Genomic DNA, 15,256 nt, shown 5'->3' on the forward strand with positions numbered 1-15,256 from the left:
CGGGGGGATGGTCACGCCGCAATCCCTTCTCCTCCATTCTCCTCTCGGGATCTTGGGCATGCACGCACACACGCCCGGCGTGAGTTTTAAGCCACTGGGTCCGGGATGTGAACCGCGGTCGACTACGTGGGAGTCCAGCGACATAGCCATTACGCTAACTGCTGGTTCCCTAGAACATAATTTTAAATTCTTCATTTTTTTTTTCTTTTTGGAACTGTGAAAAGATTTTATTTATTGAGGTCAAGAGGATGTAAACAATATAAAAATCAAAAGCTTAGCTGATATTTTATTCGTTTTTGTTTCTCTGCTTGTCCAACGGGGGTCACGTTTTTGTTGTACATTTTCTCAGGGTCCTGATCAGCTCATGGGATCCTCATACGGGAGCTGCGAGGTGGATTCGAGTGCCCCGCAGGAGAGCTCTTCGCAGGATAGGAGCCCTTGTTCGGCCCTGCCTGCTTCCGGTCTGTGGGCACTGCAGAATGTTGCATGCCCTGGTGAGGCCTGCAGTCAGAGAGAAAGCTCTGGAAGCCCGTGGTGCCGTCTTGGCATTGGTCTGAGTCCTCCATTACTTCATCCACAGCCAGAAGTCCTGGAGACCCCTTTTCCATGGACACACTCAGTCCTCCTTTGTCAAGTAGCCTTTGTCCCAGCAAGTCTGTGAAGTGTTAGCATGGTTTTCCATGGCGTGCTCCATCTGAAATGGTGTTTTCGTCGTCTCTGCTGGAACCTTGACGGGCAGGCAGGTGTAGACGCAAGCTGGGCCGCAGGGCAGCGAGCAGAACACAGCGGGCTGGGTGCTTTAGCACACGGGTGGGCCAGCTCAGAGAGCTTAAGTTCAGATTTTAATTTGGATGTTATGTTACAAGGCTAAACGTTTTCTGTTTATTAATTTCTCCCCTTAAACGCTGTAAGTTCCTACCCCTTAGCCTGTTTACTGATCGGGGTTGTATTTTTTAAGAGCCCTCAATAGTTTATTGGGAGAGTCATAATAACCATCTCTGCGAAATCACTGAAAGGAGCAAAACTAGGAGGCTCTTCTGTTGAGGAGCAGCCTCAGCTGGTGTCTGTTCCATAATAGCCCCCTTTTTCTCTCTGCTTGGCTGCTTTAATTCTCTTTCTTTTTTTAAGAAACATTTGTCACAGGACCTGTGCCGACCCGGGGGGACAGTAGAACAGGTTTCCTGAGTGAAGGAGTGAGAGCCAGGACAAGCGGTGTAGTGTTACAACACAGAAATGACACAATGTATTCAGTGTCGTCTGTTTATTGTGAGCAGCAAGGTACAGCACTGAGACGACGCAGTGTTACAACTCTTCAGGGTTGCGTCGTCTATTGTGAGCAGTATGGAGATGACGCGGTGTCACAACTCCTCAGGGTCATCTGGAGACGATGTAGTGTTACAGCTCTTCAGGGTGTTCAGGGTCGTCTGGAGACTGCGGTGTTTCAGCTCTTCAGGCTCTCCAGGTCGTCGTCTTCCTGGTTGTCTGTGTCGTCTTCCTGGTTGTCTGGCTACTGTGGGCCAGGCATCGTGGTTATATACACACTGGTGGGCCATGATTGGTTGTAAACGGTGGGCCGTGATTGGTTGTAAAAGGTGATTTATGATTGGTTGCTTTTGGACCAATCATGAGTTGCCGGATATGCAAATCTGAGGGATTCTAGTGGCCAATCAGAGCAAGGTTTCGAAGGTCAGGTTTTGAAGGGAAGCCAAACATGGCTTTTGGCATTGTGTAATTGTTTGCTTTCTGAGAAACCGGCAATATTCACTGGTGCGCAGCCTCCCACATATCCCCCCTCTCTGTTTTAATTTGAGAGATGAGGAAAAGACCTGGGGGAATCGTGCCTGTCTTAGGTTGGAGTCGTTTATGGAACCATATGTCCATTCTTACCCATCATTGGAGAGTCCCATAGCTATGATGGGCCGTCTTTGGCTAACCGATTCAGCGCCTCAGGAGGTGACTGACAAGCGAGGTGTGGATCTTGGTGTTGGGAGTGGTTGACAAGCTAGGTCTGGGCCTTGGTGTTGAGGGAGTGGCTGACAAGTTAGGTGTAGGCCTTGGTGTTGGGGGAGGTGGGTGACAGGCTAGTTGTAGGCCTTGGTGTTGGGGGGTGGCTGACAAGCTAGGTGTAGATCTTGGTGTTGGGGCCCTGTTTGGGTTTTTCATTTCTTTCTCCATCTCTCTCTCTTCGTCACTCATGGAATAAATGAATAAACTTAAAAAAATACTAATAATAACATAGATACAGGTCAAGCATCCCTAATCTGAAATTGAAATGCTCCAAAATCTGACCTTTTTGAATGTCACACGATGCTACCAGTGGGAAACCCCGCACCTGACCTCGTGTGCTATCAGAACACTACAGTACAAAAATGCTGTGTGAAGTTACTTTGAAGCTGTATGTACAAAGTAAATGTAAAACGGAACGTAAGTGAATTTCATGTTTAGATTTGCGTTCCATCCCCAAGATAGTTCATTATGAATATGCATAGATGTCCAAAATAAAGGGAAAAATCAAAACCCTAAAACACTAACGGTCTTGGGGCTAGCAGGTGGCATGGTAGTTAGGGTGCTAGACTCCCACATGGCCGACTGCGGTTTGAGTCCTGGCCTGGTGGCTTGAAGATCATGCTGGGCGCGTGTGTGCACATGGCTACAATCCCAAGAGGAGGATGGGGACAAGAGATTGCAGCGTGACCATTCCCCCTGGGGATGATTTGTCACTTTCTCACTGCCTCTTTCTTTTTCTCCCTGGTGAGCACACATGCCCTATGGCAAAAAAATTTTAAATTAATTTTTTTAAATGTGCAAAGGTCTCACATGCGAGATACGCGAACCTGTACGTGTGCTCAGTGGGACGTGTTAGCTGAGGAGGGAAGCGTCAGCAATGTACGTACGGTGTGGTCTCGTCGTTATGGGAGATGTATGCTTATACCTGCATGTACATGGAACATACCCCAGAATATTAGCAGTGTTTATCTCTCTGTAATCACTTCCCTTCTGATTTTTTTATTGTTATTTGAAGCATTCATAAAATATATGTGTTTGAGCGTGTACATAGTTTTCACAATTACAAAAGAAAACATTGCAGCTATTTCTGCTTTGAAAAACAGACCCAAGTGCAAAGTTGGAGGAAAAGAGAAGGTACAAGATGAGGTGACCCAGGGTGGGTTTGGACAGAGAGGTGCCTGAGGTGAGGTGAGGTGACCCAGGGTGGGCTGGGACAGAGGTGCCGAGGTGCCGTAGAGTCGAGGCTCGCAGGGACGACTAGGAGAGGAATACGGACGACGGGTCCCCTCTGAAGGGCGTCAGGCTTCTCCAGGTCTTTGCATCTGTACCCAAAGTCTAGGCTGGAGCCAGGGCTACATAAAACTCCATTAAGGGGAGAGAATAAAGAACAGTCCCTGCTCCCGATGTGGGCAGCTGAAGGGAGTAGAAATGAGACTAACAGGGAACAGTGAAGCCAAAGCTTTCCAGGGGGAAGGGACCCGCGGCCTGGAGCAGGAGGGACAGTGGGACATTTGGGAGGGACCCTTGATGCTCCTCTGCCTGAAGGTGAATGTGAAGTACCGCCCAAGGTTGCAGTTCAGGTGGAAGCTAGAGCCATTGTCCAAGGCTAGACTATGGAATCCATTATACCAGGTCACTTTAGATTTCCGGCCCTGAAAAGACTGAATGTGACTCTCGGTTAAAAAGAAGCTCTGCAACCTGTCGGTAGGTGTTTGCTTACTGGGCTCCCCACCACTCCCCACCACCTCGCCCATCTCCACTCAGACATAGTAGTTTCTCAGTAAACATTGTTGACTGAGACCAGCAGTTAGCGTAATGGCTACGTCGCTGGACTCCCATGTAGTCAACCGCGGTTTGAGTCCCGGGCCCGGTCCCTAAACTCACATCGAGCACGTGTGCGTGCGTGCCTAAGATCCTGAGAGGAGAATGGAGGAGAAGGGATTGCGGCATGGCCATCCCCCCTGGGGGTGATTTCTCGCTTTCTGTCTCTCTGTTTCTCTCTGTCTCTCTGGCAAGCGAATGCACCCTATAGCAAAAACCTCTAAAAAAAAGAAAAGAAAAGAAGTAAACATTGTTGAGTGAGTGGAGATCACAGCGGGAGCCTTTTCTGTGGAAGCTGCACTCCAGTACTGAAGGACGTGAACACTCATTGCTGGCTAATGTATGCATTTTCATGTAGCAGTTGTAAACTCTCACGATGACCAAACTAATAATAATACATAACACTTGCATTGCCATTTGGAAATATTTTTCATTCTTCACGTCGTTAATATCTGGAGTATACAGGTAGCAAGAATCTTAAGTTTTTTAAAGTGTAAGGATGGTAAGTATTTTTATAATTTCTAGCATGGATATTGGACAATTAATATAGTAGGCAACAGATTGGAATTTTCTTTGTAAGAGTAGCACCAAAGGGGCCAGCAGGTGGCGCAGGGGTTGGGTGCTGGACTCCCACGTGGCCGACCGCGGTTCGATGTCTGGACCTGGTAGCCTGAAACTCTAGCAGGCATGTGTGCAAGCTGCCCAAAATCCCAGGAGGAGAATGGAGAAGAAGAGATCGCGACAGGAGGGCACATGCCATACGGCAAAAATCAAAAAAAGCACTAACACTAAAATGTCCCACCCATTGATGTCCTCAATAAATATTTTTGTAATATGAATTTTTTTTATAGATTCATGGGGCGAATGATTATAACTCAACAAATGGAAGAAATTGTAAGGTAATTATAAATTCACATTACCTAATTACTTTTAAGTGGGAACTGTCCGGGGGAGGAATTAAAAAGTTAAAGAAGCCGTACATCCTGAAAAGGTCTCATTGGAAAGCAGTTAGCATTGCATCAGCTGAGCAGCAGTAGATGAGAAAGAAGCAAATCCTATGAACTGATACAAAAATAAATTCGTAAGTTTGTGTATTTATATTTCCTTTTTACTAATAAGATAGTAATATTAAAAGGCAACAGCTGCTTCTATTCAGATACTTACTAATTTAAACTCACAACAAATACTTAAAGAATATTAAAATGTTTTATGGAATGTTTAGCAAGTATAAATGCTGTTTTCTTTGTTTCAAAATAATGTAGTGTAAGCTACAGTGTTTAAGAGCAAATCCAGACCACTTATTCTTCTGGTAGTTTTTTGCTTGGTTGGTTGGTGTGGCTTGTTTTCACTCAGTATTCAAGTTAATTTCTGACACCTAAATGAATTATTTTGGGTCAGTCCCAAGATTTGCTGATAGAATGGTATTACATTGTTTCTTATTTATAAGGCCTAATTTAAAATCAGTCTTGGAATCGGCTCTCGAATTTCTAATCAAATTGGGCATCCTACTTCTCTTCTGAGAGGGAATATGTTCAATTTATACTGGTTGCATGAAATGCGTCACTGACAGAATTGAGTTTTTTGTTTGTTTTTTAAGGTTTTTGCCATAGGGCATGTGTGCTCACTGGAGAGAGACAGAGAGACAAGAGAGAGGGAGCGTGCAAAGTCACCCTTCAGGGAGGAGGTCCCCGCCACACTTCCTTCTCCCGTTCTCTCCGGGACTTGGAGCCAGGGCTACATAAAACTCCATTAAGGGGAGAGAATAAAGAACAGTCCCTGCTCCCGATGTGGGCAGCTGAAGGGAGTAGAAATGAGACTAACAGGGAACAGTGAAGCCAAAGCTTTCCAGGGGGAAGGGACCCGCGGCCTGGAGCAGGAGGGACAGTGGGACATTTGGGAGGGACCCTTGATGCTCCTCTGCCTGAAGGTGAATGTGAAGTACCGCCCAAGGTTGCAGTTCAGGTGGAAGCTAGAGCCATTGTCCAAGGCTAGACTTATACCAGGTCACTTTAGATTTCCGGCCCTGAAAAGACTGAATGTGACTCTCGGTTAAAAAGAAGCTCTGCAACCTGTCGGTAGGTGTTTGCTTACTGGGCTCCCCACCACTCCCCACCACCTCGCCCATCTCCACTCAGACATAGTAGTTTCTCAGTAAACATTGTTGACTGAGACCAGCAGTTAGTGTAATGGCTACGTCGCTGGACTCCCACGTAGTCAACCGCGGTTTGAGTCCTGGGCCCGGTGGCTAAACCTCACACCGAGCACGTGTGCATGCGTGCCTAAGATCCTGAGAGGAGAATGGAGGAGAAGGGATTGCGGCATGGCCATCCCCCCTGGGGGTGATTTCTCGCTTTCTGTCTCTCTGTTTCTCTCTGTCTCTCTGGCAAGCGAATGCACCCTATAGCAAAAACCTCTAAAAAAAAGAAAAGAAAAGAAGTAAACATTGTTGAGTGAGTGGAGATCACAGCGGGAGCCTTTTCTGTGGAAGCTGCACTCCAGTACTGAAGGACGTGAACACTCATTGCTGGCTAATGTATGCATTTTCATGTAGCAGTTGTAAACTCTCACGATGACCAAACGAATAATAATACATAACACTTGCATTGCCATTTGGAAATATTTTTTCATTCTTCACGTCGTTAATATCTGGAGTGTACAGGTAGCAAGAATCTTAAGTTTTTTAAAGTGTAAGGATGGTAAGTATTTTTATAATTTCTAGCATGGATATTGGACAATTAATATAGTAGGCAACAGATTGGAATTTTCTTTGTAAGAGTAGCACCAAAGGGGCCAGCAGGTGGCGCAGGGGTTGGGTGCTGGACTCCCACGTGGCCGACCGCGGTTCGATGTCTGGACCTGGTAGCCTGAAACTCTAGCAGGCATGTGTGCAAGCTGCCCAAAATCCCAGGAGGAGAATGGAGAAGAAGAGATCGCGACAGGAGGGCACATGCCATACGGCAAAAATCAAAAAAAGCACTAACACTAAAATGTCCCACCCATTGATGTCCTCAATAAATATTTTTGTAATATGAATTTTTTTTATAGATTCATGGGGCGAATGATTATAACTCAACAAATGGAAGAAATTGTAAGGTAATTATAAATTCACATTACCTAATTACTTTTAAGTGGGAACTGTCCGGGGGAGGAATTAAAAAGTTAAAGAAGCCGTACATCCTGAAAAGGTCTCATTGGAAAGCAGTTAGCATTGCATCAGCTGAGCAGCAGTAGATGAGAAAGAAGCAAATCCTATGAACTGATACAAAAATAAATTCGTAAGTTTGTGTATTTATATTTCCTTTTTACTAATAAGATAGTAATATTAAAAGGCAACAGCTGCTTCTATTCAGATACTTACTAATTTAAACTCACAACAAATACTTAAAGAATATTAAAATGTTTTATGGAATGTTTAGCAAGTATAAATGCTGTTTTCTTTGTTTCAAAATAATGTAGTGTAAGCTACAGTGTTTAAGAGCAAATCCAGACCACTTATTCTTCTGGTAGTTTTTTGCTTGGTTGGTTGGTGTGGCTTGTTTTCACTCAGTATTCAAGTTAATTTCTGACACCTAAATGAATTATTTTGGGTCAGTCCCAAGATTTGCTGATAGAATGGTATTACATTGTTTCTTATTTATAAGGCCTAATTTAAAATCAGTCTTGGAATCGGCTCTCGAATTTCTAATCAAATTGGGCATCCTACTTCTCTTCTGAGAGGGAATATGTTCAATTTATACTGGTTGCATGAAATGCGTCACTGACAGAATTGAGTTTTTTGTTTGTTTTTTAAGGTTTTTGCCATAGGGCATGTGTGCTCACTGGAGAGAGACAGAGAGACAAGAGAGAGGGAGCGTGCAAAGTCACCCTTCAGGGAGGAGGTCCCCGCCACACTTCCTTCTCCCGTTCTCTCCGGGACTTCGGGCACGCACATGCATGCCCGCGGAGTGGCTTTCAGGCTCTCAGGCCTGGCATGTGAAGCACGGCCAGCCACGTGGGAGTCGGGCGCCTTAACCACTGCGCCCCCTGCTGGCCCATGAGTACTTTTTAATGAAATCTTCGGGACCAGCCTCCCAAAATAGGCATCAGCACTGATGCACTTTTTTTTGAGAGGTTTTTGCTATAGGGCGCATGCGTTCGCCAGAAAGACAGAGAGAGACAGAGAGACAGAAAGCGAAAAATCACCCCCCAGGGGGGATGGTCACGCCGCAATCCCTTCTCCATTCTCCTCTCGGGATCTTGGGCACGCACGCACACGCGCCCGGTGTGAGTTTTAAGCCACCGGGTCCGGGACACGAACCGCGGTCGACTATGTGGGAGTCCAGCGACATAGTCATTACGCTAACTGCTGGTTCCCACTGATTCACATTTTTAGTTAACATTAAGATAACGACATGCTCAATAAACCCCAGAATAGCAAGACTTGATGTGCAGGACCCTTGCTGAGAAACTGGATTAGACTGTCTTGATTTCTATACTGAAATAGTGGGAAATGTATGGGTGTGTATTCTGAATTGCATTAAGATACTGTTGCTGGTTGAAGAAAACAGCAGTTATGTTACTTAAACCTCTAGAATGGTTAAAAAAATACAGAAAGAACCGAGAAGCAGCTAGAGAACTGATGGCTTATCTTATTATCTGAGGCCTTCATTATATCTCAATTTTATGTGCCGCTGTGAACTCGGAGAACCAACACCACCTGGAAAAGCTATTATATAGCTCATGAATAGCTGCCACATCGATTTTTGCAGAAATATCCATGGAGTAGACTCAATACGACTGTAATAAAATCGCACTCCTTAACCATGTCTTAAACACCTGTTCCTCCTTGGCTCATAGCATTTATTTATTTATTCATTTTTAGAGAGATATTGCTTTAGGGTGCATGCCCTCACCAGAAAGACAGAGAGAAGATGAGAAATCACCCCCCAGGGGGATGGCCATGCTGTAATCCCTTCTCCATTCTGCTCTCGGGATTTTGGGCATGCACGCACATGAACCCAGTGTGAGTTTAAGCCACCGGGTCTGGGACTTGTTGACTACTGGGGAGTCCGGCGATGCAGCCATTACGCCAACTGCTGGTCCCGGCTCATAGTATTTTTACAGTGTTCTAGTTTGCAGAAATCTTCATAAATGATTCAGGTTCTGTCTGATTCTGATGACTGTGTAAGTGCGTAAGGATTGTCAACAGAGACTTAAACTTATCCATAACAGACTCTGATCATTTGGCTGGCACTAAGAAGATACAATTTCCTTTCTATTAATAGTTACGCCTTGTCATTTTATATCTCCTTCATGGGGAGAAATTCACACAGCAAGAAGACCTGAGCTCCAGGAATATGCAATGCAAGTAGTCGAATTGTATTGTGAGGTCTTGCCTAGAAAAAGCACTAACGTACTTTCTACCTTATATTATAATCCAGCCTAGTTTTAATTGTGTGTAAATCATGCACTTATACACAAATCATACTACAGCTTATGTTTACATTGCATTTTAATTCTCCGTTTCTTTCTGAGGCTGTTATTAATGTTGCTCAAAAAGTTAAGAAAATCATCTTCTGCTAAACATTTTTTAGATCACTGCTTAACTTTGACTTTGTTATATTCCGTGTTTAAAATTTCAAAACTAGTGGCTTTGTGAATTTATTTACATGCATCGTTTTATTTTTGAGCCACTAATGATAAAGTGACCGAAAAGCTAAAGCAAGCGTCTGTTGTTTCACTCACTAACATCATGGTTGGCCTAGGCAGTTTTATGTTAAAGCAGTGTCATCCGCTGTAACTTAAGAAACAACTATCGAAGAAGCCATTTTTTTAATAAATGGAATTTTTAATATATTCAATGATCTCTGCCTATTTTTTTTTTTTTTCCTAGACCTTCAGGTCCAGAGAGTCTCTTGCTTCGTGGAGCCAGATTAAAAAACACAAAAGAAATTTTTGGTATGTACTTAATTAAAAATTTTAAATTTGTGATTTGAGTTGATAGTGTATACAAACTGTTTTTAAAAGGACATTTGTAGTCTTTTGGTTGTATAACTTTTTACTTAATTAAGTGTCGTCTGTGATGAAATTTTCTTACAAAGGTAACATTAATACAGTTTCGTGTTCGTTTTTGTTATTTATGCCTGTCTTTATAGACTAGCCTTACGTTGCTCTGAAGTTTGCTCTATGAGTACTTGTGAAACCCAGTGCTGAGAGGGCAGTGCGGGCAAATCTAGTGGTGGAGGGTGGTGCCCAGGGTAATCTGGTACCTTGGTGCAGTAAGCCACTTTCGTAATTCGAGCTTGGCTACCCTTCGATTGGGTTAGTACCTGCTGACCCCTTCACTCCTACTGACCGCTGACTACCGGGAGCTGTTACAGCAGGCCCTGCCTGGATCCAGAGTGACGGGCGAGAGCGCTCTTGCCTTGCAGGTCTGAAGTAATGCAGTCTGTCCTCGGCATCGACTGCCCTTTGCGAGGCCGACAGCCTTGAGCCCCTCCCGTTTCAGTGTTTCGTCCACTGGCCGTCCTCAGCCTTTGAGGACCTCTTCTTTATTCTGTTCCCTATTACCTGTACCAGGTCTCTCTCAGTACTGGGCTCTGTGAGAAAGAAATCCACATATCAGAGGAAAAGAAGGAAAATAAGCTTGGCAAGGATGTGGAGAAATGGGAACCCTTGTCGATTGCTGACGGAGTGTAAAATGTGATAGCTGCTATGAGAAACCGTCCGACAGTTTTTTCAATAAGTTAAACCTACGACTCAGGAGTCCAGCTCTGTATAGACACCCTAGGTGTTGGTGGTGTCCAAACAGGAGCTTGAACAAGAATGTCCATGGCGCTTTATCCGTGTGCGCCGCTAACAGGCCGAAGAGGTCTTTGTTCTGCACACAGTAGGGACTGTAGTTACTGGTCATGTATCATGTATTTACAGTAGCTAAAGAAGGGGCTCTCAGATGTTCCCAGCACGGAGGAACGGTGGCTATCTGCGTGGTAGGTTAGCTGATCGCTCTGATCTGCTCATTTCCCAGTGGGCACCACTTCGTACCCCACACACGTGCAGCCACTTGTCAGTTACGCACGTTTTAAATGTTCATAGCAGCACTATTACAGTAGCCAAAGACTGAGACCCCCCAAATGTTCATAAGGAGTGAACAAACAAGATGCGATATATCCGTAAAATGGAGTATTAAAGTCATAAAAAGGAGTGAGGTACTAATACCTGCTGTAACGTGGGTAACCCGTGGAGACACTGTGTTGGGCGAAAGAACGCCGGCACAGAAGGCCGCATACTGATGCCTCTGTTTGAAGTGCCTCCAGTCCTCAAGTTCATGGAGGCCTAGGCAGATGAGGTGTTCCCCGAGCGGTCATTGCATGGGGAAGGGGTCTCTGCGGTTGGTGACAGGTTTTCTGGTTGGACAGTAAGGATTGGTGCCCAGAATTTTGAGTGTACTAAATGCCTCAGAACTGTGTACTGCAAAATGTTGAAAATGGTAAATTGTATTATATTTTGCTATAGCTATAAAGAGATGTAAGGTCGTCGGAAAAGTCATGATGCATTTTTCATAGGAAAATTCAAAGCAGGGTTGGCTTCCGCTCACTGTGGGAACATGTATCTGAGTGCGGTTACATGAGTCTGACCTCTCCTTGCTTTAACTCCCCTTCCCCTGTTGTAGCATTCCGGCTCTTTTCACACATTTCTATCATGTTAGTGCCCTTTTGTCATTAGAATCGTAACACCTGCCTTTAAGAACCATTCCATTGATGGAAATTCCAGGCCTAGTCTTCAGAAAGAGGGCATAATGGGTACTGTACTCAGAGCTCGCTGTTTAGGGGCAGGAGCAAACTTTTATCGATCACCTATTTGTACATATTTTGCTGATTTTTTTTTTTCATATAGACCTTATAATAATTCTATGAGGCATTTTTTGTTAACACCGTTTGCTTCATCTCTAATGGCCCTCCCTGCCCTCTTTAACTTTCCAAATTATTTTCCCCCATCACTTCCAACCCTGATAATAACCACGTTCATTCAGATCTCTATTAATTCAGGAAGGTCCCTATGGCCTTCCCCGTCCAGTAAACTGAGTGACTGGGATTTCTCAAAATGGGGCTTGGAGAGACTTTAAAAAATGAAAAGACTTAAGGAAAAACCAAATTATAACAACTTTCAGAAAAGACCTTTTATTAAAAGCTTTGATGATAGTGAGTGGTTTTGGTTTTTGTTTTTGTTGTTGGTTTTATTTGTTTGTTTGTTTTTGAGAGATTTTCGCTATAGGGCATATGTGCTTGCTGGAGAGACAAGAAGCAAGAAATCATCCCCCAGGAGGGATGGCCATGCCTTAGTCCTTTCTCTTCCATTCTCCTCTCTGGATTTTGGGCATGCACGTCCGTGTGCCCAGTGTGAGTTTTAAGCCGCTGGGTCCAGGACTTGAACCACAGTTAACATTGTGGGAGTCCAGCGACATAACTGTTACACCGTCTAAGTGTAGCTAGTCCCTAAGGTTTGTTCTGTGTTGCAGGTGTGGCTATCTACACTGGAATGGAAACTAAAATGGCATTAAATTACAAGAGCAAATCACAGAAACGATCTGCAGTTGAAAAGTAAGAAAACTGTCTTCATTTATTTACGCATAATTATAGCTCTGTTTATGTTAATTATTCATATATATATCAAACATTTTGTGTGTAACAATACACAAGTTGAGTGAACAGGATATTATCCTTGGAAACAGGAATAGTTTTGCAATAGAGCATGTGCACTTACCAGAGAGACAGTGAGGAGTCATCCCGGGGGTGGCCACCCCACAGTCCCTTCTCCTCCATTCTCCTCTCGGGATCTTGGGCACACACGCACACGCAGCGTGAGTTTGAAGCCTCCAGGTCCAGGACTCAGACCTCTGTCAGCTATGTGGCAGTCCAGCAGGGTAACCGTTACGCCATCCTCTGGTCCCAGGAATAGTTCTTGTATTTCTGTATGCTGGTACAGTCCACATTGTGTTGAGCACATAGCCGGTGCTGAAGTATGACTTTCAAAATAAATAGTGTTGGGTAAATAGAATCACTAGCTCAGACTAACCCTCCTGTAGATAATAGCTAAAGCTCTAGGAAAAAAACATTTGTTTTCATTAACAACTCTGATGACCAGAAGACGACATCGACCGGGAAGGCATCTGATCGTGAGAGGTGACGGACGACAGCAAAGGGTGGTACTTCCTGCCCGTGCCCTCCGCCAGTGTGTGCTCCAGTTTGAGCTTCACTGGAGTGAAGTTTCAGAGGGTGTGACGCAGAGCTGGAAGAGCAGCTAGGAAGCTGGGGGGCCGCAAAAGGGAGTGAGCTCCAAAACCTGCACATAAATCCTTGCCCAAGTCCTTGGCCGAATACTGAAACTGCATGTGCCAAGGAGACCCCCGTGGGTTTGGCCAGAAACCAGCCGCAGCTCCAGCCGGGCTGGCTGAGTGGCAGCCCAGTGCTCCGGTTCTTATCAGAAACATCAGAGGGCGGATGACAGTAAAATAACTTCTCAGGGCTGAAAGAAAAGAAAACCTGGGCCCGACAGTAGTGCAGTGACCGCACGATGCCTTGCAAGGCGTGATCTACGTGGGAAGGTCCAGAGTCCGCCTCCCATGAACTCGTGTACACTGGGCATGCACACGGGGCCAGGGTCTGGGCCAGCCGACGTCGGCAGTGGGCTGCAGTGTGGGGCCCCACTGGGGTCCTGTCTGTCTCTCTCTCTCCCCTCGCCCTTTTCTGCCTTTTTGTCTCTCTCACTCATGGAAGAAAGAAGGAAACAACAAAAAGATTTTTAAACACCTGCACCTCAAAAGACTGTTAAGAAAAGCAGTGGACAAGCCAGAGCTCGGGGAAGTGGTTGCAAGGCACGTGTCTCACTAGGAGCCCGTGCACAGAATAACTTCCCTCCGCCTCTTCTTATACTGATTCTGGAAGCCTCGTTCAGCCCGACACAAAAGAAATGAAAGGTATAAACATTAGCGAGCAGGAAGTGCGAGCTTGTCCTCCTGGAAGACAGATGATTCTTCACATAGGCCGTCAGAAGCGTTCAACCAAAGCCCGTCAGCTCTCACAGTTCAGTAAGGTATCTTAATGAAGTTACTCATCTGTAAACTGCTGATTTCTTCAGAGTATTGTCCTTAAGACTTTTCATAAGCAAGCCATCCGGTCCAGGACTGGAACCATGGTCAGCCATGTGGGAGTGTCCAGCACCTTAACCACCATGCCACCTGCTGTTCCCTCTTGAATAGTTTTTTCTTCTTCTTCTTCTTTTTTCTTGGAGAGATGTTTTTGCTATAGGGCACGTGCGCTCGCCAGACAGACAGAAGAGAGACAGAAAGCGAGAAATCACCCCCCAGGGGGGATGGCCACGCCGCAATCCCTTCTCCTCCTGGGATCTTAAGCACGCACGCACATGTGCCCAGCATGAGTTTAAGCCGCCAGGTCCGGGACTCGAACCACGGTCGACTACATGGGAGTCCAGTGACATAGCCATTACGCTAACTGCTGGTCCCTTTGAATAGTTTTTTTTTTTTTTTTTTCATAATACACATGTTTCATTAACTTTCTGATGATCCTCTTGTACCTTTTTCTTGGGAATTAAGCAGGTGCTCCCACTCTGGAGGATGACTTGGCCGCCTCTTACAGAATTAAACACACAGACTCAGCTGCAGCGGGCATGTTGCTCGGGGTCGAGGCTGCATGGAGCCCTGGGCCTGCGCAGCCCAGCCTGAACAGGCCTGGACAGGAGCACACGCACCTGAGCTCCTAGCTAACTGAGGCTAGACCATGACATAGCAAGGCCCGTCCAAAACAAATCCATCTCTCTCTGTCTCATTAAGGGAAAAAAGTTAATCAAGGCTAGCAATCATTTACCATATGTCCCAGTAACTATACCCTGTGCATTAATCCCAGAGAAAAGAAGTTTATGCTGATGTAAATACTCATTCAGGAACACCCCTAGACACTTCACCTGTAAGAGCAAAAAACTGGAAACAGCTAGTGTCCCTCAGTGGGTGAGCAGTGAGCAAACCAGTACGTCTGGGCAATGGAACACTCATCAGCAATCAAAAGGAGTGATTCACACATGCAGCAGCCTGGATGGGCCTCAACAGCGTTATTCTTACTAGAAAAAAAAAAGTTAAGCTCAAAGATTACATTCTGTGTGATTCCAGTTTATAACACCCTCAAAATGACAAAGCTGTGGAGAGATTAGCGGCTGTCAGGGACAGGACGGTGGTGGGGTGGGTGCGGATACAGAGAAGCAGGTGGCACAGCATGAGGGAATTCTTTGTTGTGATAAAACGGTGTGGTGTCTTGATAGTGCTGGCTAGATTCATCTACGTGTGAGATAAAATTGCGTGGAACTGCACACACACACAAGTGAATGCAGGGTTTTTAAATGTAAAAAATCATCGTTATTCCAGTTCTGTGTGCTCTGA

At 45.2% G+C, this 15,256-nt stretch overlaps 1 protein-coding gene across 1 annotated transcript in view; it reads left to right on the forward strand.

The window, feature by feature from the left end:
* ATP11B (ATPase phospholipid transporting 11B (putative)) overlaps positions 1 to 15,256 on the forward strand; it is a 134,797-nt gene that overhangs the window by 45,357 nt on the left and 74,184 nt on the right. Inside the window, exons 10-12 of the mRNA XM_006147387.1 lie at positions 4,680 to 4,727; positions 9,701 to 9,765; positions 12,326 to 12,407. Coding sequence (XP_006147449.1) covers positions 4,680 to 4,727; positions 9,701 to 9,765; positions 12,326 to 12,407 — 195 coding nt within the window. The remainder of the gene's footprint in view (positions 1 to 4,679; positions 4,728 to 9,700; positions 9,766 to 12,325; positions 12,408 to 15,256) is intronic.

This window comes from Tupaia chinensis, unplaced genomic scaffold, assembly GCF_000334495.1.
Source record: "Tupaia chinensis unplaced genomic scaffold, TupChi_1.0 Scaffold000212_1, whole genome shotgun sequence".
Taxonomy (NCBI): Eukaryota; Metazoa; Chordata; class Mammalia; order Scandentia; family Tupaiidae; genus Tupaia; species Tupaia belangeri.